General features: G+C 36.1%; 2 protein-coding genes across 3 annotated transcripts in view; both read left to right on the top strand.

Annotated features, from left to right (window-relative positions):
- TMTC2 (transmembrane O-mannosyltransferase targeting cadherins 2) overlaps positions 1–27,305 on the top strand; it is a 370,759-nt gene that overhangs the window by 303,099 nt on the left and 40,355 nt on the right. The window contains exons 11-12 of one of the 2 annotated variants that reach the window (XM_045553294.1): positions 11,842–11,905; positions 12,039–12,040. In XM_045553294.1, coding sequence (XP_045409250.1) covers positions 11,842–11,905; positions 12,039–12,040 — 66 coding nt within the window. The remainder of the gene's footprint in view (positions 1–11,841; positions 11,906–12,038; positions 12,041–27,305) is intronic. The other variant, XM_045553293.1, reaches the window with a different exon arrangement.
- LOC123639475 (glyceraldehyde-3-phosphate dehydrogenase-like) lies at positions 8,090–9,151 on the top strand. Its single transcript, XM_045553295.1, has one exon. It carries the CDS (start codon positions 8,270–8,272, stop codon positions 9,149–9,151), a length of 882 nt encoding a protein of 293 aa, XP_045409251.1. The 5' UTR covers positions 8,090–8,269.

The following is a 27,305-nucleotide window of genomic DNA, read 5'->3' as shown; positions in this document are numbered from 1 at the left end:
ATAAATTTTTCTTTTCTTTCATTTTTATTTATTTATTTTATAATTTTATTTCAAAATTTTTACAGGGGTACAAATGTTTAGGTTACATATATTGCCTTTGCAACTCCTGAGTCAGAGCTACAAGCATGTTCATCTCCCAGACAGTGTGCACCACACTCATTACGTGTGCATTCACCTATCTCCTCCTCCTCGCTCCCACCACCCGACACCTGATGAATGTAAATTTTCAGAACCTTTTCTCTAGCTTTCTACAGTCTGCATTCCTCATTAAGTTGGAGTCAGCACCCTCCTCTATTAACTGCAAGTATAATCACGACAGCCTGACTATATATACTACTCAACTTGATGGTAGTCCCCATGAATGTTTTTACTTAGCTTTTCTGTTTCTCAACTCTGTCAAAGTCAAGTATTTCTGGAGTGCTTGCTATACAAGCTGAACATCAATCTCTTTCCTTATTAGTTGAGAACATTCACGGCTTTGCTTGTCAAAAAGAATAAGCAAGGTTATTGGTTTCCCCCTGAATTCAGTTTTATCAAAATGTTAACTATCAAGGTTTTACTTATTTAATATTACACATAAAGTGTCCCTTGGGGATGCCAAATAGTTCTAAATTGAGTTTGACATTAATTCTTTTCTCAAGAGCTATGTTCTTTTGAGAGATATTTAGGAAACAAAATTGGCAAGGTTAGTGACCAGTTGGATATGAGGGAAAGAGTGGCTGTCTTCCTGGTTGTGACTTGGTTAGCTGGGTTAATGGTTTACCTAATATCAAAAGTCAGCAATGTAGGAAAAGTTTATATTTTAAGACATGGATTGAACATATTGATTTAACTTTCCATTTTTGATAAATTCCCAATAAAATGACCTAAAGAATCTATTGATGGAGAAAAAAACTCCTCATTACAAATGTAAAAAAAAGAAAAAAAAATCATTTCATCTGAATGGAATTGGATTGGAAGAAGTGAGGTCAGCCATCAAGGGACAAATCTTTATCTTCTTGGGAAATTCAAAACTCTTGCAATTTGAGATATTTCTAATAGACTCATTTCAATTCTAAGAAATAGATATAGATATTTCTCCATAAAATAAAATAATAGAAAGTTTTAAAATGTATGATTTTAATTTGACAGTTAAAATAAAAATGACAAATCATCTGTCAAAATAAATGGGCCCTCCACCTTTGAGAACCACAGGATTGTGCTGTCCTGTCTTTATCAAAATTGAAGGCTTGCTTGGGTCTTATTTGGGTCATTAAATATATATGAATATGATGTATTCCATTTTTCAGCCAGAGTTGTAAGAGTGAGTGTTTTCACCCCTGGAAATTGTGAAACATGGATCCCCTGAAGTTACCAAAGGGAAAGAAACCTCCCTTCTCACATGCATTGGATAGTTCAATGAGTGAGAAGTAAAGTTCATTGTCTTTTTTTTTTTTAATTTCAAAATATTAAGGGGGTACAAATGTTTTCATTACCTGAATGGCTTATATAATGCTTAAGTCAGGGCTATTAGGGTGCTCATCACCTGAATAATGTTCAGTGTACGTGATGGGTAGGTTTTCACTCATCCCCTCCTCCCTCTCCCCCTTCTTGATTTCCCATGCCCTTTACATCTCTCTGTGCCCATCAATTAGCTCCCAGTTATTATAGAGTGCATTTGGTGTTTGTTTTTCCATTTCTGAGATACTTCGCTTAGGATAAAGGTCTCCAGTTCTATCCAAGTTGCTGCAAAAGACATCATTTGATACCTTTTTATGGCTAAGTAGTACTCCATGGTGTATGTTTATACCACATTTTGTTAATCCGCTCATAAATTGATGGGCCCTTAGGTTGATGCCACATCTTTACATTTGTGAATTGTGCTGGAATAAACATTGGAGGGCAGGTGTGTTTTTGATAAAATGACTTCTATTCCTTTGAGTTTGATACCCAGTATTGAGATTGCTGAGTGGAATGGTAAGTCTATATTTATTTCTTTGAAGAATCTCCATACTGTTTTCCATAGAGGTTATACTAATTTACAGTCCCACCAACAGTGTATAAACCTTCCTTTCTGTCTGCATTCATGCCAACATCTGTTGTTTTTTGACTTTTTAATAATGGCCATTCCGACAGGGGTAAGGTGATATCTCATTGTGGTTTTAATTTGCATTTCCCTGAATGATTAGTGATATTGAGCATTTTTTCATGTATTTAGCCATTTGTCTATTTGCTTTTGAAAAACTTCTGTTCATGTCTTTTGCCCACTTTTTAACGGGGTTGGTTTTATTTTTTCTCTTGCTGATTTGTTGGAGTTCTTTGTAGATTCTGGATATTAGACCTTTATCAGATGTAGTTAGGGAATATTTTCTTCCATTCTGTAGGTTGTCTATTTACTGTGCTCATTGTTTCCTTTGCTGTGCTGAAGCTTTTCAGTTTGTTGTCTTAATTCTGTGAGATTTAGAATATTTTTATTACCACAGTATAACCTAACTTAACTAATACAAAATATTTGTGAGAATAAAATAGGTAGGTAGAAAGACTAACATAACATTGAAAAGATTACTAAGACATTAATAGGATCTCTGAATTTTTAACAGCAGTGAAGGCAGTATACAATTAGTAGACTAATAATTTAAATAGAAACTTGTAGATACTTTCCCAGAAACTAAAGGAAAATACTAAAATCACGAAAATGATGACTGAAAGAATGAAAGGTTGGAGGATATATTGAGAACTCACATGCACACACATTGTACTTGTGATTATATGTATATATGTTTAGTTACATATATTAATAGGATATAAGTTCATAATTATTTTGTATAATTATGTATAGTATACATAGTTTTATATGCATTACAGTATGTACTTAATATATATAGTGTATGATATAGTTTTATTTATGTCTATATAAATGTGTATATAATTACACTGTATATATGTATATAGTTTTATATAGCATATATACCTACATAATTTTATTTATGTATATGTAAATGTTAATAAAAACAGAAATTTCTGAAAGAATATTGAGTAGATGAGCAATTTTCAAGAAATAGAAAAAATTTCCAAGATGGGATGAAGGCTTTCAATCGTCATATTGAAAGCAAATTGATGAAAATAGGTCCATTCCTAAACTGCCTTCATGTGTTACAGTTTTCAGTTACATACTAAAGAATTCACTCTTGTTAGTTTAAGAAGAGACAGGATTTAACAAAGAGCCCACAAACTCTCTCAGCAGGCTTGGGAGGGCTCTGCCCTACACACCAGGAGTAATTCACAGTGACCAAACCTTCCCTAGGGCTTGGCAGCTTTTGCAGAACAGGAGCTGTGCCGCCATCCCCCACAAGGAACCAAGCAGAGTGTGCACCACAGTCATTAGAAGATGATTCTCCTGGGCGTAGCTGTTTCCTGCTATGCTTGCTTCCGAATGCCATTTTCTTGAGATTGCATCTGATTGGTGGAACCTGAGTCATGTGGTTGAAGGCAACTAGAAGATAATTGAATTCCTGGCTTCTGCCTTGCTTGGGAAGGTGGAATCCTCATTGTGGCCAATTACGTATTTACAGGGAGGTTGATCACAGATGTTGAGTGGGCTCACATAATGAACATTGACAATACATAGTGACATTTTTAATACTTCAAATAAAATGAAAAGGTACAAGATGCTTCCAGATGAGAGCATGAAAAAGATTGGATGTTATCAAAGGAATTTAAAGTGTTAGAACACAGTAGAGTTATATCTATAGAGGGTGTGACAGGAAACTATTGAATCAGTTTTTCTATTAGCATTTTGTATGAATGGATTTATTCAGCTTTTTCCCAGAACTAGAAGTTGGACAGCCCATGAAGATACTTGATACTTGAGAGGAAATCTAGAGGCATGAAAACAAACTACCTGATTCACAGCATTCATGGGCTCTAGCGGAAGGTTTTTGTGTGTATGTGTTATGTTTTTAATCTACTTACAGGGTAAGAGATAAAGGTAGCATTTATTCAATCATCTCCTGTCTGCTGGACATTATACTTAGCCTTTTATATCTATCACTCTCTTAGTTCTAATTGAACATCTGTGAAGCAAACACTAATATTCCCATTTTACAAATGAGGATCCTGAGGCTCAGAGTCAGTACTTCCCACAGTTATTAAAGCTGAGATTTAAATTGAATGTGTTCTGGCCAAGTATGATACTATTCTCACTGTGCAACACTGGCTCCCTTGCGTTTTACAACTGAGTGACCACACACACAGAAGCTGCAATTCTTACATTTGTCAATGGAGAAAAGGATTTACAGAGAGTAGCAGATTGTAAATCCTAAATATTAATAGTAAGACCCTTCCAGTATTGCTAAATTATCCCTTCACAGTAAATTTTAGAAAGTGTATTTAGAGTCATGGGAGAGAGAATTCAGTTTCATGTTCTCAAAAGAATATGACATTTTTAGAAATATCATGATACAGTGTCTAACATGGGTCATACTTAGAGTGTAGGTAAGTGTGTACTTTCCTTCATTACAGGCCTAAGGTTCTAAGCTATCACTGCTCCCCAAGGTATTGTAGGAAAAAAAAAAACAAAAAAAACTGAACTACAGCAACTGGTTGCAATTGCTTCCCTAATTTCTAAAACGTAGGGTGAATATATGAGAAAAAAATCATTATCTTATAATTTCTATATTCATCCAACAGAATGTTATGTAATTAAATATATTGAAAATAGAATTTACAAATGCTAACTTCTTTATAAATTCTACTGGAAGTGACATAAAATTTAAATTCTTTTTTTTTTTTTTTTTTTTGAGACAGAGTCTCACTTTGTTGCCCAGGCTAGAGTGAGTGCTGTGGCATCAGCCGAGCTCACAGCAACCTCAAACTCCTGGGCTTAAACGATCCTACTGCCTCAGCCTCCCGAGTAGCTGGGACTACAGGCATGCGCCACCATGCCCGGCTAATTTTTTCTATATATATTTTTAGTTGTCCAGATAATTTATATTTCTATTTTTAGTAGAGATGGGGTCTCGCTCAGGCTGGTCTTGAACTCCTGACCTCGAGCAATCCACCTGCCTTGGCCTCCCAGAGGGCTAGGATTACAGGTGTGAGCCACTGCGCCCAGCCAAAATTTAAATTCTTAAGTGAGAAGAGAACAGAATCAAATTTTCTCAAATCAGATATTGTATGTGTGTGTGCATATGTATTATGTATCTTGGAGAGATAAATATATATCCAAAGCCCTGTAGGCCATGTATTTTCTTCCTTAACACTTCCAGTCTTACCAAAACCACTCAAAAGTGATTGGATTTTCCAATTATTAATTATATTTTACTGCCAGCTTTTGGTCTAGAGGGTCTTAGTTCAGCCACATTGTAATGGCTTGGTTATAAGTTCTTTAAAGCAAAGCAGGATGGTAGATGAGGTTGAAGATGGATGTCTTCCCACCCGTGGCTCTCCACTGTTAATGTGCAAGTGAATCTTTTGGGGGTCTTACTGAGATGGATATTCTGACTTAGAAGGTTTGGGTGGTGCCTGTCATTTTATGTTTCTAACCAGTCCCAGGTGATGTTTATGATGGTTCTTGGACCACTATAAGCAAGTTCTATCCTGCCTTTTCTCTCTTCATCCCCTTCACTCCTTCTCCCCACCCAAACCTTACAAACCTAAGTGGTAATTTGCTATATGTGAATATAATAGTTGACATTGCCAGCATACATTTCCTGCCTTTTAATTCTTTCCAGTACACATCATATGTAATCATTCTAGACGTAGGTTTAGCTCTGTCCTATGCAGCCCCTGAATGGTTTGAGGGCATGAAAGAATAAGCTCAAACTCTTGATGGGGCATCAAGACATTTCTAACTCAGAGGGACCTTTTATAAAATCACATTATCAGCATAGTCTTTTCCTCTTTTATTGCTACATTTCTTCTTTACCTCTCTATCCTTTTCGTTCAGAATTGACATGGCTACTTACCAGCCATTTGGGGGACCTTGACAGAAGGTTTCATCTAAAAAGACTTAGTGGCCATAAACAATTTATTGCAGGAGTTTCATTGTAAGGATCTTTTCTGCTCCATTGTTTTTACGTATGTGTGACTCTGGTATTGCTATTTCAAGATTTTCTGTACATTTTTAGGCCCTCATTTATTTCAGTTCTACTTCTATTCCTACTGGATAGCTTATCAACTGGAATTAAAGTTTAGTGGTGCTTTGAGTAACTTAAAGCTAAGCATCAGTTCCTGGCAAGAATCCAGGAAAACTCAGCTACTGTTTCCCTCTACTTTTGTGTTACATGAACAAAGAAAAATGTTAATAATCATCGTTGAAAATAATTACCAAGACTTTAATAAAATACTGTCTTTCATATGAATCAAACTGTGGTTATCATCCATATTAATTTTTAATTCAAATGGACAATTGACAGCTATTAGTTAGTAATTATAATTAAATAGTCCTCTAAATGCTACTAGAATTTGTATTTATTTTCAAGGAAGTAATTTTAGATTTAGCAATTTTTAATCTTATAATTCTCACAGAATACATAAAAACGTAGATAATTGTGATTCTTTTTAATTAGATTCTCTTCAAACATTTCATATATTATATTAAGTTTTTTTTTTATAACATAACTGATTCCCAAATTTCTCTTATACATCTCATAAGACTGTTGGGCCATAAACCTGTGTTCCAAAATATACTATTCTATTATAAAACAACACCAGAGAGGGGAATTAGATGTATGAAATATATATTTTTAATGGATGTAAGTTTTATAGCACCATGTACAAAAATGGAATTCTGGAATATGCAGATGGTGAAATTTGTGAGTTTTGTTACTGTCTATTTGTTTTTGATCTGAGCCTGCATTTTCACTGATGGTAAAAAAAAGTCTGAATCTAAAGACTTTTAAAATATAATCAGCCCTGTCCAGTGATTTTTTGGGGAGAGGATGGGATGGGGAATTCAAGGTTTAATTCACAATCCAGTTCACAGATATCATGTGGGCTTTTTTCAAATTTGGGTCTGTAGTTGATCAACCATTGTTGGCATAGTGATTAAATCTTCATTCTCTAGGTTTGTGACATAATGTTGATTCGTAGGGTGGCATGTTAAATGGGGGAAGTTGCCCATATGAACTCATTGTAGCTTCCTGGTACCAGTGGTTTGTCTTTTTTGCCATCTCATTTCTGGCTTTATAAAGTATGTTGTGGCCAGAACACAAGGTTGTCTAAATCTGGCCTGAGAGATTTCTTACAGAGCCAACTGCTTTCCCCATTACCCACCTTCTGAGTCTTTCACTTGGACATGTGGGAAATTTAGGTTCCTCTCTATATCTAATTGTGAGCTCCTAAAAATGGGGAATTGCAGGAAGTAAGAGAGTGAGTGTCTGGCACTGTTTTTGCATTTCCTCATCTTTAAAATGTGGTTTAATAATAGCAGTTGCTTCATGGCATTGTTGTAACTGGTAAATGAAATGATCGATTCCTGGATAGAGTAGAAATTTTCTGTCCTAGAAAAGAAATAGTGAAGAAAGAAAGGATTAGAGTATACAGTAAAAGTGTATTTTATCTTCTGCTTTAACCAAGCTTATCCTAATAGTCTTGGGAACTTGATTTCTGTGATGAGTCCTTAACAATCTCGTGTCAAAGTTCATGACGACATTTGGTAGAATCTCCTAAGCAACTGGCAGAATATTGCTAAATTCGCTACTTTTTAAATGTTGATTAATGATTCAGTCATCTGTGCAATTAAGATTTATTAAGTACTCCAAGGATACTTCTTGCAGAGAGTAGTATAAAATATAGCATACACAGTAAAATGGACAATGAACAGTTTCTCATGAGTTTTTTCTCTTATTTAGAGAATAAAACAAAAAATATAAAGCATTCTGTGGGTGGAACTGACATTCTTTTCCCTACAGTCTTGCATGTTGTGCCATAAATGCCTGCTGATTAGTAGTTAATAAAAACTGTTTAATATTAAAAGCAAAGTCTTAGAATGAAAATTTTCATGGTTAGATGACGTACAATAAATCCTACTTTTTTAACCTAATTAGAATTTCAGCGATTTTACTTCTAGCTTAAGAAAGTAAGTATTCTAGGCTCTCTGGTCCTCCCGTTCGACAGACAGCCGCATCTTCTCACGCAGCGCCGGCACCATCTCCGAGACACCGTGGTGAAAGTGAGGGCCGGAATAAACGGCTTTGGCCGTATCGGGTGCCTGGTGACCAGGGCTGCTTTTAACTCTGGCAAAGTGGATATTGTCGCCATCAATGACCCCTTCATTGACCTCAACTACATGGTCTACATGTTCCAGTACGACTCCACCCACGGCAAGTTCCATGGCACGGTCAAGGCAGAGAACAGGAAGCTTGTCATCAATGGCCATCCCATAACCATCTTCCAGGAGCGAGATCCCACCAAAATCAAATGGGGTGAAGCAGGTGCTGATTACGTTGTGGAGTCCACTGGCATCTTCACCACCCTGGAGAAGGCCGGGGCTCACCTAGATGGGGGTGCCAAAAGGGTCATCATCTCTGCCCCCTCTGCTGACGCCCCCATGTTTGTGATGGACATGAACCACGACAAGTACCAAAACAACCTCACCATCGTAAGCAATGCCTCCTGCACCACCAACTGCTTAGCGCCCCTGGCCAAGGTCATCCATGACAACTTTGGCATCATGGAGGGACTTAGGACCACAGTCCCTGCCGTCACCGCCACCCAGAAGACCGTGGATGGCCCCTCTGGGAAGATGTGGCGTGATGGCCATGGGACTCTCCAGAACATCATCCCTGCATCGACTGGCGCAGCCAAGGCCATGGGCAAGGTCATCCCCGAGCTGAGCGGGAAGCTCACTGGCATGGCCTTCCGCATCCCCACTGCCAACGTGTTGGTGGTGGACCTGACCTGCCGTCTGGAGAAGCCGGCCAAGTATGACAACATCAAGAAGGTGGTGAAGCAGGCAGCAGATGACCCCCTCAAGGGCATCCTGGGCTCCACTGAGCACCAGGTTGTCTCCTTCGACTTCAACAGGGACACCCACTCTTCCACCTTTGATGCTGGGGCTGGCATCGCCCTCAATGACCACTTTGTAAAGCTCATTGCCTGGCACAAAAATGAATTTGGCTACAACAACAGGGTGGTGGACCTCATGGCCCACATGGCCACCAAGGAGTAGGAGCCCGGGACCACCAGCCCCAGCCAGAGCGCAGAGGAAGAGAGAGGCCTCAGCTGCTGGGGTGTCCCTGCCTACTCAGTCACCATCTCACTGAGGATCTCCCCTCCTCAGGACACAGCTTCCATGCCAGAGCCCCTGAAGAGTGGGAGGGGCCTAGGGAGCCCCACCTTGTCATGTACCGTCAATAAAGTTCCCTGTACTCGGGGAGGGGAGAAAGTAAGTATTCTAAACTAGATATTTCCTTTGAGAATTAAACCACTGAAGAACATGAAGACATTAAAAACTAATAACAGTTTTGGGGGGTGGATAAATCCTTTTTTAAATTGAGTTGATTATTATTTTCAAGGCATTTTATCTGATGGATTCCCCAGTTTCTCTTTTGGTCCTTACCTACCTCATAAATTGAATATCCATAAAGATGAATATTAATGATAGCTATACTTTTCATGTTAGACATCTATTGGTTGATCTTGCTTCAAAGTAACTTACTTCTTTGTAGTATTAAGTTACTCTAATTTCCTACCTCCATGCTTTTTATTTTCCTCTGGAGAAAACCTTTCCAGGGCATGACCTAATGAATTCTGGTTCAGATTTCCAAGTGAATATGAACCAAAGTGATTCTATAATTTGGTGGAGAGAACCTTCATTAAATACCCTAGTGAGGGAATTTTTACTGTTTAATACCAGACTGAAGTATTTTCTTGACATATTGTAATTGAGCTTTAACATTTATGAGAATATAAATTGCAACAGCACATTGTAACATGTCATGGGTCCAGTAGAGCCTTAGGTCAAGGGTTTTTATTTTCTTTACAACCTCCATTAAAAATAGCAATGTTTTAAATTATTTTTCCTTTAAAAATTACAAAAATATGTCCTGCTCTCCAGAGACATGTTATCTTTAGTTATTTCTATAATTTATATGGTTGCATGGGGTGTGTCTTTACAGTTTTCATTTGGCTTGACCAAAGTGCAAATTCAATTTTATAGGTATGGCTAGTTAGCCTTCTCTTTTAAGACCTCAATATGGTTTTCTAATTGAGAAAGTTAATTTTTGTGTTCTCCTCTTTACTCCTGAGCTCTCTGTCATCTTCTTGTTTCAGAAGGTTCCTAACATCACACCTTTAAGAGGACATTACTCCATTTTAACTGCTGGACCCCCGGCCAGCAGTTACTGGCTACTACTGCCACAACATAGTTACGCTGTGTATATCATCTGAAATTGAAGGTGGCACTTTTCTTTAGCATTTCCTCTATTCTGCTCAAATAGGGTCACCAGATTCTAGCTCGACCTACAAGAGTTTCTTAGATCTTATTACCTGCCCTCTTAGAAGGTCTTCTGAAGCAGCATGAAATAATGTCTTTTGCAGCAACTTGAAGGAACAATTATCCTAAGTGAAGTATCTCAGGAATGGAAAAACAAACATTACATATACTCAGTAATAATTGGAAGCTAAACGATGGTTACACAGGAGCACAAAGAATTATAAAGGACATTGGGAACAAGAAGGGAGGAGGGTGGGGAGGGGTAAGAAGTAAAAACCTACCTATTGGGCACAACGAATACTATTCTGGTGACAGGCATGCTAAAAGCCCCGACTGAAGCATTCTACCATGTATATATGTAACAAAAACATTTGTACTCCCTTAATATTTTAAAATAAAAAAATAAATAAAAAAACGTGTTTTGAAGACTAACCAGCTAGAAATCCTTAGGAGTCTGACATTTGTTTTCTTCTGCTAAGGAGTTGGCTGAACCTAGGTCTTTGCTGTGAATCACAAGAATAGGCGGTGAAAAAATTTATCTGTAAAATTCAGTGTGCATCGTGTTTGCATAAGTCAAGCATGCTACATATAGGATTTGGCTATAAGCAAGAGAAACTGAGTCTGGCTGTTTGAAGGCTGTGGGAACTACAGAATTCATGATGGGCTAGAGAGCTTGAATTAGCAGGAAACAAGGTAGCCCTGTGGTCTCAAAGCAAGATATACAAGTAGCAGCTCTTTACAAGAACGGTCTGGCTAGGACATAGCCCCATTGCTTCCACCATTGTGAGTGGATTCTTGCCATCCTTTTATCTCTCTGTCACTCACTGAGAAATGAAAGTCACAGCGAGAACATCCACTTAACTGAGGTTATGTGCCCACCCTGGTGGTCAAACAGCAAGGAGAGGGATAATCTCTTCCCACCCTTTTTTTTCCTGTTGATGACACACAATGGAAGATTCCCTCTGAATTGGAGAGAGTGGCATACATAGAATTTTTAGAATCCTGCAAATGTTCACTGTTTTCATAAAACAAAACCAACTAATTATTCATTTTGACAATTTATTTTAAAAATTAAGATTTTTCTGGGGCATCATGTTGACTTTGGAGAATCCCAGCACTATAACATATTGTCTGCACTAGCTTGGAAAAAGAATAACTTTTCTAATTCTTAATAAGTACATTTAAAATAAGGATGCCTACCGGCTAGGATTATATTGAGATGCTCTTTATAACGGTATAAACACAATAACAGGTGCAATGCAAACACTCAATCTTTAATGGTCTTCTTATGCTTGGACAACTTATTCTTTCATTGGTGTTACTAGAATTTTTTTAAAAATTATTTTTCTGTACAATCATCCTGTTCATCTATCTGTAATTTTTAAGTAAATGATATAGTTTGAATTTTTTTTTTTTTTTTGCAGGCAGGCCAGCCTCAATGAAGCAGCTGAGAAGTACTATGACCTGGCGGCCAGGCTGAGGCCTAATGTAAGTACTTTCTGCATTATTCAGAGAGATGGACTCAAGGCACGTGACAGTTTCAGAATATAGAAGTGTTGGGATACCTGGTTTTATTCTCTCTGATCTCTTATTTTGAAAACCCACTAAATAGCTAATTCAGTAATAAAATCTGACAATTTCAAGCTGCTTTTTCTAGAGGTAAAAATTGCTATTCTCTAGCCTGTATAAAACACCATAAGATTTTATCATTTGAATACAGGTTTTAGCATTACTAAACTTTATATCTGGATGACTTTTAAAAGTAATTCATTGAAAGGTTTTTGTTTTTTTTTTTTTTTTTTTGCTATGGCATTAAATACCTATTATATTTTAATTCCCACATACAGTCAAACCTCAAGCTGTGAGCCTCTTTCCTATTCACAGTCCTCATTTCCAATAACTGTGCTTTTCAACTTTATCAAGAGTATTTTCATTATGGTTTCTCCCTGGATAGTCACACTTCCATAAAGGAAGATGGATATAAATTAGATCCCTACTATTGAAATAGAGTAACTACTTATGAGAAAATGAGAACTGTTTTTTGTCTCCATCTAAGCATGTTTTATTCGCAACACATCGCTGAATTCCAGAACATTGCTTTTATTCTTATACACACTCTGCATCTCTCTCCAACACTAAAATCTTCTATCCTATTCTCCAGATCAAGACCTTTTATTGGGAAATGTAATTTTGAAACAGTAATGAAAGAGCACATGTGATATGAGTACAGATAATGAGATCAGTCTCATTTCTTTATAGTAACTCATCCATTGGGCAAGCGTCTATAGAGTGTCTGCTTTAGGATACAGAGATTTCATACCCTAAAAGACCACACAATGTAGCAGGGAAGACTGAACATAACCAACTACGCAGAGGTATATACCGTTGTCTGGGCACAAAAGAGGAGGATTAATGCCCCTGGAAAGAGAACCTCTAGGACAAGTAGCTATTTTTTTCAGCAGATTCAAACACATAGAACCTTATCCCTAAATCTAAATGCTTCCCAGTCTCATTTATAGGGGAGAAAAAATATCTTTTCCTTATCCATCCTCAAGGCTTGTGGCTGAGACCCCTATGATGAAAAACACATTAAGAGAAAAACATACAAATTTAATTGATAAAAATTTTACCTGACAGTCTTCAGAAATGAAGACCCAAAGAAACAGGGAAAACTGTATAATTTTTATGGACAGTCGTGCAAAAGCATGATTGGAGAACAAAAGGTTATTATCTAATGGTAGCAAATTAGGGAGAACTTAGCAAGTCCTGTTTGTTGAGATTCTTCTGTGTCCCTGTGTCTTCAGAGATAAGGATATTAATGAGGGTCTTATTACCGACTTCAGGGGAAAAGGGAGGGAGGAAGTCAGAGAGTGACCTTCCCGCTTCTGCAGTTCTCTCAGTTTTCTTCAGCTTGAAATACTAGGGGCGCCCAGGTGCCATATTTGGGGTGGCTGTTCTGAACCCTGTCACATTAACTATGAGGCATCTCAAGAATCAATGAGCTATTTGCCACAGAACAAAATAATTTAATAATCATAATGGTAAGAACAATGACAGCTAAAAATTTATTAAGCATTTAGTATATGCCACACTAAGTAGTTCATGTGAATTCCCTCATTTATTGCTCACAACTCTTAGATCCTTTTGTGATCCCCATTCTGCTGAATGTCAGAGAAAGTAATAACTCACCCAGCATCACCGTTAAGTGGAATCACGTTGTAACTCGGGTCACTGTGTGCCTAAGAGAAAGCTGGATGAAAAAAAAAATGCAGCCATTATCTTAGAGAGGAAATGCAAGCCAGAAATTTGGAAAACCAAAATAACAGTGGTCCTCTCATTTACTTGCTCAGTATTTACTGGGTACCAGGTACTACTGTAGGCAGTGTATATACAGCAGTGAACAAATGGACAAGAGTGCCTGCCTATTAGCTTACAGTCTAGTCCGAGGACAAGGAACTTAAGCAAGTAAGTAAATAAGCAAATATACAGTGTGTCATACAGGGATAAGTGCTTTGGAGAAAGCTGGAGTAGGACAAGCAGGTTAGGAAGTGCAACGTGGAAAGGGAAGGGGTGGTGTGCAGGAGGCATAGTTTTGTTAAATGCCTGCGTTGGACAGCCTTGTGCAGTGTTTTTAAAAGATTGAATTTAAAGTCTTACTGTTACAACTTCATTAAAGATAGAGATCAGGGTTTTTTTCTTTTTCTTTTTTGTTCCCTTCACATTAATGTCATGCTCTAAATAAACATAATACAAGATAGTTCAATGCAACATTTATTTGTTGAGTGCAGTCACTTGAATGTCCCTCTTATTTTTTGTTAAGCGGTTGGTCAAATGATCATCTTCAGCATATTAAATGGATTAGTGAGAAAAGAACTACCTGAGCTATGTGACCTGACCTAAAAAATGAAACAGACACTCAGGCATCACAAGATTGGAGCCTGACTTGTGAAGCTGTTTATTTTAAAAGACTAGCTGAATCATAAAATCAATATTTAATCTCCAATTCAAAGCCATTTTTTTCCTGAATCCCTAAAATGTTTCTTCACAATCTCACTGCAGACTGCTTTTGAAAATGTGTTTATTCAAATGATTCTTGCCTTGTCTGGTACCAGCAAATTAAATATTTTATGGACTGGATAGATATGAAGTTCATATTTAACAATAAGTAAATAATACAACTGATGGAGCAACAGATATGGTCTTTTTCTAATCTGTTTCACGAATTGTGTTTTGATTTTTCAGTGCATGGTCTAGGTAAGTAAGATGCCACAGGCACAAAAATGATAAAATATGAACCATGGCAATAATATAAATAATATAAACAAAACGACCTATTTAAACATTAGCCCATGTAATGATTTATTAGCAATTACGCATCTGATCTGAATTAAAGCATTTATCTAACATTTGTCTTACTCTTAGCTGTTGGTTCTCTTTGTTTATAAAACATTTTTTGTTATTTCTGTGGTTTTAACTTAATAAATTTGTTACCTGCCTAAATGAGAGCGTAGCAAACAGACCTCAGACCAGTTTCCTATTTAAATAGTTCCATTGTCTTTTCTGTTTTTCTCATCTACACAGTAACCTAATCTTACCCTTCTTTTTCATAAAGCATTTTTTCCTGTTCTTTAAATGTCCCTGCAGTTACAATTGGTATTTGTATGTGGGGCTGAGGGACTTTATGAAGGTTCTAGCCTTGTGTCAGGTCATGACTATGCAAAGTACAATATGTGACCGCAAACCTTGTGTACTACCACCTATTACAGTCATGTTAAAGGTATTGTCGATTACCTGTAGGATATAGTTTTCTATTTCTTCAATATGTCCCATGATGAATTTCTTTATTTTTTTATTCTACCACAGCCATGTTTTTCTACATAATTTACTTTGAAATTGTTAATTGACTTTTTTTTAATCTCAGTATATTATGGGGGTACAAATATTTTGGTTACAAGTAAAGAATTTGCCTCACCCAAGCCAGGGCTAGAGGCGTTGACTTTTTAAATTATTTTAATTACAAAGAATTCCAATGATCAAATGCTAAAATAATGAAAGAAGTCTAAATTAGCAGGCAATGTATACATTTTTAGATTCTGAGATTATCTCTTCATCAGAGGTGTTTAATACATTGTCATTTACTAACGTACATAGAGAAATGTTTATTATGAAAATGATACCATTTTTAATCTTAATTATTTGCTTTCTAAGGGCTGGTTGCTCTGAAATTAAACCTCATATTATATTAAAACATTTCTATAATAGGAAAACCCTTTACCAAAGTTGCCATGTTAAGTTTTTCTAGTTTTAATTTTTCACTTTTATAAATAAATTGACCTTTCTTTGGAGGTTACTTTAAATAGACAGCAGCCTTCTCTGTCTTCTCTCCCACTTACGCACATCAAAAAATGCTGACTCTTAAGGACTAGAAGGAACATTTAAATGAAACTACTTTGTTCTTGCTATGGGAATTAAGCCAAATTCTGCATTAACTTATGGACTTAAAAAAATTTTAATGTGAAGAATGGGAAATTTGCATAGTACAAAGTCACCCACTTTTAGCTTTTGGCTTTTAGTAAACTCTACAGTCAGAAGAGGAGAGTAATTACCAATGATGAGGTCTGCGCATCTTCGTTTTTCTGATGTAATTGTTTTTAGTCTGAATTTATTCAACATATTTTTATCGAATTCTAGATTTATGTAAAACCCTATGCCAACTGCAGTAGGATTTCAAAGTTATGAAAAATTAACCTTGACCTTGAGAAGTATACAATCTAATGTGGGGAGAGAACATGTGAATCACCGTCCTCATACGTCAGAGCAGGAAATGATGCTATGTAATACGTGCCTTGTGAGAGACATCAGCTAGTTGCTAGCAAAGTGCACAGGGGAGAGAAGTGACTTTTAGCTGGATTGATCTGAAAAGGCATTGAGTCAAAGTTGGCAAGCTTAGAGAAACTTGAAGTGATAGAATGTTTATAGGTGACAATTTTAGCAAGAAGAAGAGAAAGAGAATTCTGGCAGGTAGAGGCATATGCATGAACCAACCAGGGAAGGGTGTAGGGGAAGATAGACCTGGAAATATAAAACCAGGTGGAAGATAGTGAATACCATACTAAAAATTGAAAGTTTATATTCTAAAATGTTGGTAAGCAGAATGACATATATTGAATGTAGTAATTTAGGGATGGCCATTTACATGATGCAATGAAAAATCCTTGTGTTCGTGGAAGTAGAGCTGGGAGATACAGCCTTGGGTAAACTAAATAAAAGGTCATGGTAATTATGTAAGCATAAGATAGTAGAGACTATAGGCACAGTGTGGAACAGGAAAGATCATACAAGAAATATACGCTATAGATTATTTGATAATATGTGAGTAGGAAAATTAGTTGGCCATGAGTTTTCCAAAATTTTGAATTTAAGTAAGTTGGAAGACAAGAGTAATATCATGAACACAAATAGTATAGTCAGAGTGGTGTGTTTATTTCAAGAAGAAAATGTTATATTTAGACTAAGAAAATTCCGAGTGAGAGGTAGGATATTCTGATTTGCTATGGAGCATTGAGAAAGACTATAGTTAGTCACAGAGATGTGGAAGTCATTTGCAAAAAGGAAATAGTACCAGAGAAGTGGGATAAGATCACCAAGGGAGGGAAGGTACAAAAAGAGAGAAGAAAGTCAATTTCAGACACTTGGGAATTTCTGCATTTCAAATGGAAGATAAGAAAGACAACCAAGACAGTGATAAGACATGGAAATCAAAGTTGGTGAGCCCTGAACACTGCTGTTGATAAAAGGTAGAGAAAAACAGGGACTGAGGAAATCACTGACTTCAGAAATTAAGACAACATTGACAGCCTTCAAGAGTGCAATTTCACACAAGTGATATACACAGTTAAGAAAATAGGGAATTGGAAGTGGGCAATGTAAAACTTATTCTGTAATGATGTTTGGAAATAAGTGAAAGCAAGGGTATAATAGTATGAGTATAGGGTATAGAAGTATTGAGTATGAATTTATTAAAGATCAGTATTGAGATGTTTGTGTATGTTTAAATACAGGACTGAAAATGTGTGTGGTTAAATATGAAACTGAAATGTGTCTAACTTGACGAAAGAGCAAAGGAAATATCTGAGCTCTTAAAGGATTGCTTCCTCCCTGGGGACTAAAGAGGAAAAAAAAGATTATGAAGATACAGGAAGGAGGGAAATAAAACTAAATATGGAAGGGAGAAGTAAGCTTAGGTAGTAAATTACTTCAATTATAGTTATTTGATTATTTGCTAATCCTGTGGGAAAAGGGCAGAATTTGAGGTTAAACGTCGTGGACAACTGGATGTTTTGAGGTACACAGTAGGTAATATTTGGTGTAGGCTGTAGTGTCTAGATGTGCTAAATAAGTGCCAGTTTATGCACATTTTTGTGATCACTGGTGTATTCTAGCTTTGAGTCAGTTCTCTGATTTATATACTAGGTGTTGTATTCATACTTTGTATTTCTAATATGTATAATATTTTGTAAATGTTCCATGTGTATTCATTACATATGAATTAAGGAAAGGTCTTTCAAGAATCAGATTATCCAACAGAAACTGCATATATGCAATTATACCTTTTCCTGAGAATTAGAACATAAATTATTTCAGAGCATCATTATAAAATCAAAGTGAATGTTATCTATTTGGGCTCTTTAGCAATGATTATGTGCTGCAAAATCAAAATGATAAACATGGGAAGAGAAGATTCAAAGAAATGAGCTTACTATGACAAAGTGCAGCTGTGTTATAAGGTAGTTCACATATTCTACAATGTATTACTTTCAATTTGGACCATAGTTTTCATGGTAAATATTGTGGCAGAGGAATGTCTGTGGAGCAGAAATAACTATTAAGACTGAGGGAAAAGGTGAACTAATTATTTGGACTGCTCTACTGGAAGGAATATAAAATATCCCAAGTATTTATTTGTGTTTAAATGGGAAAGATATCACTCAACCCTAAGTAGAACAAGAGACCATAAAGTTAAGTTTAACAGGACAGATTGAGAGTTGACCATACAAGGGATTTTTTGCAGGGTGGGGAGTCACGAAATGAGATTGCCATTTTGTTGGAAAAAAATGACAAAGTTGGTAATAATTTGTCTGGGAAGCACTTAAACCACATTTCTGCTTGTAAATGGGGGAGAAACCATATGGTCTCTCCCAAAACTTGCCACAAACTTCTGTGATGTGGGAAAATTACATACCATGTGTCTCTTGACTTTTAGGCATTGATAATATATGAATCCCAGAATCACCAGATTGACTTTATAAGTAAAACGTTTTCTAATATTGTGTACATTTCCTACTTTCACTAGTTTTGTTCAATTTCAAACACATTTGTATATTTTAAAGTTAGGAAATGAAGTCAGGTAAATTGATAAACCCAGGGGGGGAAAAAAACGGATTCCAGTTTAAGGGAGAAATTGTCATTAATTTTACCCTACATTTTATTACTTTTATTAAATGGGCCCAGAGATATCACTGAAACAAGATCTTTGATCTTAGGTTTATTCGCACCAAATTAAGTCAGCAAATCCTTAATCTGCTTCAGTTCCTAAATAGGCTTTATCACATTGATATAATGTGTATTTACATACACATCAGAAATAAAATATGTAATTCATCTCATCTAATTTCAGCAAGATAGATGCTTACTTCCCTGAGAGCTTCATTTATGCCAGGATCAATTTTGGCTTCATCCCACCCACATCTGTCTTCAAACTCCTTTCTGCTGTAGATCTTGTTCCAAATTATTTTCATGTTGCAGTCCTTTTCTCCTGACAAGTTACAAAGTCTAGTTTCTGATGCATTCACTTCTCTCTGCTTACATGTTAGTTGCTTTGTGTTGTACTTCTGTTTTTAAAATGTCAGACAAGCCAGAAAAAGAATATATTTCTGAAGTGGTTACTGTTTTTCTTCTGTTTATCAATTTGTATAAGTCTTCATGCTTAGAAGACAAGCATGGTTAGTACAACCCACTTGTTTACTAATTACGGGTGTGGACTAGTTTTAGCCCAGATTGGGGTCAGATTGTTGGGCTGAACTAAGGTGAATTTACAGTTTTTCCATCCTTGGGGTATTGTTATTCATCACAATCCATATGCAATCATTTTTAAACAACATTTTTAAAAATATATATACACATACTCTATGTGTATGTGTGTTTCAGATTCACAACCAGAAAAAATAAGGGGAGTTGAGGCGTGGGCAGGAACCTAAGTGGCTCTTGGCTCTAAAGAAATTCTACTGGAATATTTTAGTTTAGGAAACATCAAAACCTTTGGGAAATTTCCCTTAATTATATTCCAGTTCTCACATGTTTATTTTTACTTGTATTTTTATGGGATATCTTTTGCATGCAGTTGTAGCTATATTTGTTTGAATTGTAGGACCCCACAGTAAAATTTCATTTAGTCTCTTCTCCAGAGAAACTAGATTTCCTGATTTCTTTGAAAGTTCAGCTGATAGAGCCACACTGCCCAATCCCCACCTGGGAGTAGCAGCTAGGGTGGAATGGGTGCTGCTGACTTCAGAGGGTCATGCCCTTCTCCCACTGCCAGTCACCACATTCTTCATAATCCCCTTTGGTTGTTTCCACAACTAGCCTCTCTATTTCTGTTATCTTTATAGGCATTTATGTTTCTGATCCTTGATTGATTTTGTAGACCTTGCTTTTTCTACATATACACTGAAACATTAACAAAGAGTCACTTATGTAAGTTTTTTCCCTTCCCTCCTTCTAATTATCCTGTGACACTCCACCCCTCTTTTTATTTCTTTACCTTTCCTCTACTCCTAACTCCTTGTTATCTGTCTGAACCCTAACCCATACCTACAGATAAATTATATTTTACCTTATCTTAAAGACAAATTTAGGCAGATTTTGAAAATTAATAGATTGGTAGATTAATCCTCTTGAAAGTTCCATGTTAAAGAAAAAGTTATCCTGAGACTTTTTTTAAAATGGAAAGGAAGGCATTATCAATGACTATTGTGAGAAGTATCAAGACTACTGTGATGGGGAGGGAGAGATTGGACTCAACTCCAGATACCAGCAAAGATAGCTGGGAATTTATAGTGACAGAGCTGAGAAGATGCTACCCCAAAATACGGCATCTCACCATATTGAATTAAGCTGAAGGAATTTGAGAAATGATATGTGTAGGAAGGACTTTCTGGCTTTCCGCTAAAGCAGCCATATGACCCTCATGTGAGAGATGCCCTCTCTATTTCCGGAGGAAAGGAACATTCTTAATCTCTGAAGGCAAAGTGACACAGACAGGGTTCTAAACAAACATGCCTTGCTAAGTTTCCCCCAGTTTATGACACTTAAATCATACTCCCTTTGTCCTATCATATTTCTCCACAACTTTTCCACTCTTAATCAAACCTAGCATAAAACACACTCAGGTTTTTATGAGTGTCTTCATTTCCTTATAAAGGCTCCCATGTCATGTAAAACTTATGTTAAATAAATTTTTGTGCTAAATTTGCATTTTAATTTGTATGCATGTGTTATGAATTATTACCTAAATTTTTTTTCTCTTATTAATTTCTCTTTTGTTACAGGGGCCTCAGCCAATGAACTTAAGATGGGTAGAAGGAAAAGATATTTTTCTTTCCCTACAGTATCTAACTAGCATAGTGGGGGTGGGGGGACAGTGGATGGAAAATTACTGAGAGAAAACATCAAGGGTTGGGGAATTCTTGCTAAACTAACTGGACAGGATTCTTGCTGAAAGTAGGCCAGGTGATCAGATATAAAAGGTGAACAAAAAAAAGAAAAAGAAAAATATGAGCACAATTACATTAAAAAAAAGATATAAAAGACGAGGAATGAGAAATTTGATCAGATAATGAAAATGATCAATCAAGGGTAGAGGTATTCTTGCTAAACTGACTTAGCAGTATTTTTGCTACAACTGGACTAGGCAGGCTGAAGACAAAACCCAAGGATGAGGCATAGTTAGAAGGCTTCCAGGAGTCAATCTAAAGTTTAATCAAGGAGAGAGTCTTTGTCGTCCTAGAAGATGTTACTTTTCCAGTCTGAGTTGTGGTTTTTTTGTTGTTTTGTTTTAGACAGAATCTCACTCTGTCCCCCCAGCTAGAGTGCAGTACTGTCATCATAGCTCACTGCAGCCTGCAACTCCTGGGCTCGAGTGATCCTCCTGCCTCAGCCTCCAGAGTAGCAGGGACTCCAGGCACATGCCAGCACACCATGCTAACAACTTCTTCTTCTTTTATTTTTTGGGTAGACACAGGATCTGGCTATGTTACTCAGGCTGGTCTTAAATACCTGGCTTCAAGCAGTTCTCCCACCTTGGACTCCCAAAGTGCTAGGCTACAGGCATGAGCCACTGTGCCTGGCCTTGAGCTGTTATAGTGTTAAACTTCAGAATCAACAGTTACTCTTTATCCCTTGAGAAGAATTTGATTAAATATATTTCTATAACACTATGTTTTATAAGCCCAGGAAGAAGACTGAGAAGAGCAACACCTTTAAGAGGAGGGGAAAAATACATGCTACAAAATTTTTCAGTCTTTGTCTTATAAATGACTGTTATTTTCATAGATAACAAGTGCCAGCAAATAGCTGCAGTGAAGCAGTATTCATAGTTTTATAAGCTGTAGTGAACCTGCATTACCATTATATTAACAAAATAGAGACTATAGAGAATTTAATTTCTTAACCTATACAGATTCAATGTTTTTTAAGTATTCTTAATTTATATGTTTATATTTCATCAACTTTGATTATTCCTGTGTGGTTTTAATCTTCATTTTTTTTATTCTGTCACTTTCTTAAATGATCTCTACTGAAATGACTCCCGGAATTGCAGCTTTACAACATATTTACATTTCTTTTTTGAAGAGTAAATGGCAAATTAAAGAGGGCAAATGTGTCATTAGAGATCATGCGACAAGAAAGAATTTGAAATGATCCCTTACCCACTAAATTAGTTTCATTTAAAAAATAACTTGTTCAGCTTAGTAATGATGAATTTTAAAGAGAAGCAATTTTGAAGAGATTTTTTTAGAATGATTTACTAGATCTATATAAGGTACTTTCAATAATTCATAATTCAAAAATAATTAATTGCTTACATCACATGAAGGGATGATCAACTGTGTTTTTAAAAGTGTGATAGATAACAGAACTCGAGGTTTTTTTTTTGTTTGTTTGTTTTTGAGACAGAGTCTCACTTTGTTGCCCAGGCTAGAGTGAGTGCCGTGGCATCAGCCTAGCTCACAGCAACCTCAAACTCCTGGGCTTAAGCGATCCTCCTGCCTCAGCCTCCCGAGTAGCTGGGACTACAGGCATGCGCCACCATGCCCGGCTAATTTTTTCTATATATATTTTTAGTTGGCCAGATAATTTATTTCTATTTTTTAGTAGAGACAAGGTCTCGCTCTTGCTCAGGCTGGTCTTGAACTCCTGACCTCGAGCGATCCACCCGCCTCGGCCTCCCAGAGTGCTAGGATTACAGACGTGAGCCACCACGCTCGGCCTAGATCTCGAGTTTTAGAATGAATAAATGTAGGACAGTATGGCTACTTATGTTAGTCACTTTTTTTCTTATTCATCAGTCTAAGTTACTCTATACTTATCTACTTAAGTGTTTAATGATACAGGAGATAGCTGATCTTCCTCTATACTATCTATACTTGTATTACAGTTTCTTGATTTTATTTGTATTAATAATACTCATTTATAGTATGAGAATCCTAATAAAACAAACATAAAATTTCTCCCCCATACTAATTTCATTTTCCTGCGAGACAAATTATTTCTTTTAAATATAGCATATAGTACATTTTCCACTATAATTCCAGAAACTAATGGTTGCTTTCCCTTTTTCTTTACAAAGTTCAATTATCTTTTCCCAGAGAGTTATACTATTTGTTGAACTTAAAATAACCATAGATTTCATTTACTACAATTGTGTTTTACATGTAGCCACAGGTATGCTTTCAAACTATCAGCAAATCAGACATAAAATAATGAATAATCCATAATATGTATTGATATTTTTCACCCTTTATTGAGTACATTTTTATAATACTATAAATTATAAAAAAATGTATTTGAAAAGTGTCAATATGAAAATGTTGAAAGACCAAAGTGTTTTTTAAATGCGCTTCTATAGTTCAGTGTACTTAAACAGCAAATCTGAAATACATAGACATCTATCTTAATTTATTAGCTTATGGTAAAAGAGATTCCTATTTATAATTTATAATTTCTCACCTATATGGAGTTACCATTTTTCACATTACTATCACATTTTGTATTTAGTTTTTTTAGGCTAGCACTGAGAGCACTACATTCCTCAGGCCTTAAGCATGGAATTATTCTGCTACCCAAGGAGGATTATGTACTTTAATTAGTCTTGGAAATCTTTACTGGAAACATGTGCATATGCTTAGTTTTCCCCTCATGGCATAATAAGACATTATCATTTTATTTTCCAGAATGCTGATTGACACAGTAACTCCCAAACATTTCCTATAGCTAGGGAACTTTTATGAAGAACAGATGATGGATTATACCTCAACACTATGGTACCATATCATTACTTTAAACCTATTATCATTACATTTGAATTTGTGTAAACTCTACCTTCATGTTTGAAGGTTAGGAACCATTTTTATACACTTAGTGATATAAAAAAGGGCATTCACCTAAATAGGAATAACAGTATGGAAAGGGTAAAATTTGATAATGTGTATTAAAACCACCATGACAAGTCCACCTTTCCATGTGTGTACATGTGATGAATTATCTAAATAATTTTCTCTTTATAATTTGTAGAAGAGTAAACATGATATTGAGCAGAAATTTGTCATTTTTTAAAAAGATTAGGGAAATGTTAGCCTAATAGCGTCTGCACTGATTAAACATTAAAAGTTAAGCTCTACTCTGTTTTTAAAGATTGAGAAACTGAGGTAGTGTAATTTGCCTGGGGTCGCACAGCTAGGGGCAGAGCAAGACTACAACCCTGGCAGTTGGGTTTCAAAACCTATGCTCTAAACTCCCTGCTTCTTGTGTAAGATTACCTACCACAAAATACAATAACCATCACAAATAAAACCCAAGCCACTGAAATCAAGGGACAGTTCTTGCTTAAAGTATGGTGATCCAAATTGTTCAGAATATTTGCATATTAATTATTTGGATGGAGAGATGCTGTTGACAGATTCTTGAGGTTAATTCACAGACCTTTGAATATATGTTCATGTCCACCCATGTCCACCCCATGCCATGTAGTCTGTGGATCCCAGTTGTGCCAGAAGTGAAATGGCCCAAACTTTAAAGCCAGATAACCAGAGTGCCTCATGTATGTCAGTTTCTGAAATAGGCCCTGGGATATAGTAACTATAGGGGTGTTGTGGTCCCTACCTTCTCAGAGACTTAGTAAATGCACTTACATCATTATCAAAAGGCTTAGTAATTAATTATTCCTTAACTTTGTTCATGAATGTTTTATTGAGATTATAAATCTGGAAAGTTTGTATCTTCTGCAGCTTATACAACACTGCGTAAAAATGCAAGAACTCAATCACCTTGCTGTGATATATCCTCAGACTGTTTAGGAACTTCAAGAAACATAGCAAACACTAAAATTACTACTTTGTATTGCTTGAAACATATTGATTACTTTGTTCTGGACTGACTCCAATGATCACAGAAAATATACTTCTCATATTGTAATGAAGATAATTTATTTCCTTCTACGTAACAAGCTCTCAGGAAAACTGAAGCGACCTAATTGATTAGTGAAATGTTGGTTTAAAATTTGGAAGGCCAAATGCTTTGCACAGTAGGTCCTTACCTACCTAGAAGTTTCTTTGGGAAGCCTTTCTATTATTGAATTTATGTTCTTTAAATGACAGTTATGATAGAGTGATCTGAGTATATCACATCAGATTTTTATTTCTACGATATATGTTTGTTTTGATAAACCTGGAAATATATTTGAGAAAAAGTCCATATATTAAAGTTTTTTGATTTCATGTCTGGTAAAAAAAAACAAAATGTTTAAATACACAGGAGTTTAACACGTTAACTGCCACACTAGAAAAAAAACTTTCCCCTGGGGCCACAGTATTTTATTAAAACAATCCTTTCTAATTTGTTATTTTTTATTTTCTGTGTATGAGTTATATGTAATGCAATCCATGTTTTTAGAATTAAATTATCAATATTAATTGTAACAATAAGAACATCAACAAGCAAGATTTTCACAAACCAACTGCAGGGTTTTCCTTCATGAGGCCCTGGGCTCAAAACTAGCCTGAGTTAAATACAACTCCCATGGCACAGTCCCTGTGTTAAAATTGTCCTACATGTGGATAAAGTAATATACAATCACTTTTAAGAAAATTCTCTGAGAAGGAAAAAAATAACCTACTTACAAATATGCTAAATTGATTGCAGGTTTTTAAACCATTTCAATGAAATTTTATTATTAGAGTATTACAGCAAAAAAAGCTTTTATTGAGTAATTCAAAATAGGTAATATTTACTTTTATTCCTTCATATTAATTTGTCTGATCCTAGTACTTCTCTTGTATATCTAAACTGAAGTTCAGAATGGTAAAGATGTTTATGTAGTAGGAACTACAGCATGAAGATGTCATACAACTCAATTCTTTTTAAAACTTAGTTTGAATTTTAACTCCACTTTAAAGGAGTTAAACATGTATATGCTGTGTCACATAAAGCGTGCTAGGAGATGCTGATCTGGGAAGAACCAAAACTCTGCCAGATGGGTATTAGTGATGACCTCAGAATGAGTCAGGGTCCCTTACTGAAGGCAGGAGCGTAGGACAAATCAGTACAAAACGTCATGCACACCATCCCTGAATTTAGACAATCAAAGTACAACTTGTCCTTGCGAGCTGTTAGAGCCTATTTTGAATTGTTTTGATAAAATAATAGAGCTGTATTATTCTTGACATAATGTAGGCTGTACCTTCAGATATATATATGTGTGTGTGTATATATATATATATATCAAGTTTTTATTTCATAAAGTTTTCAGAAATAGCCATAGGTTAGCCTGTATATACTATGTCTCAAAAGTAATAAATCTTAATCCATGTACATTCATAGCATCAACATTTATTAAATATTGAAGTACATACTGTATTGTGCCCATGGTATGGTGGCAATAAAACTGTTCCACTACAGCATGGCATTTCACAAAGAAACTTTGGGTTTTGCCTTCTTGAATTTAAAGAGACTTGTGTAGCACATAGGATTTATCAATTTACTAGTGTTGCTATAAATAGCATGCCCCAGTGATGTCACCTGTCTTGGAAGAGCAGGCTGTATGAACTCCTAGTGGAATTGTGTCATATTTGTATGTCCTGGTGGATGATATAGTCTAGCAGTTTAGAGGGATCAGATGGCTTAGGTATAAATGGGGCTTCGCCTACCTTTGGCTCTGGGACCTTCAGCAATGCTGCTTAGCATTCCTGTGCTGCATTTGCCCTCTCTGGAAATGGAGGTGATAATTGCCTCAGAGGGTTTGTTATGCGAATTAAACAACAGGACTTAGAATGCTTCCTGGCTCATAGGAAGTGCTAAATTATTTACATTACAGGAATTTGCCCATATATTCTTAAGACAGAATGAATTTAAGGAAGTCAGTTCCACCTGCCAGGCTACACAATGAGCACATTGACATTGTCTCAAGCTGAAACATACTCCCTGAGGCATGTATACTTGCTCCTTCTATAGCTGTTTGGCCTTTTCTCCAAGTAGCAACATGGCCTGCTCAGGCAATACCTTAAATTACCTGTGCAAACAGCACCTTATACTAGTCAGACTTTGCGTCCCCAAC

The sequence above is a fragment of the Lemur catta genome, chromosome 6, assembly GCF_020740605.2.
Source record: "Lemur catta isolate mLemCat1 chromosome 6, mLemCat1.pri, whole genome shotgun sequence".
Lineage (NCBI taxonomy): Eukaryota > Metazoa > Chordata > Mammalia > Primates > Lemuridae > Lemur > Lemur catta.
Note: the sequence above shows the minus strand (reverse complement) of the source record. Positions and strands in the feature narration are given on the sequence as shown.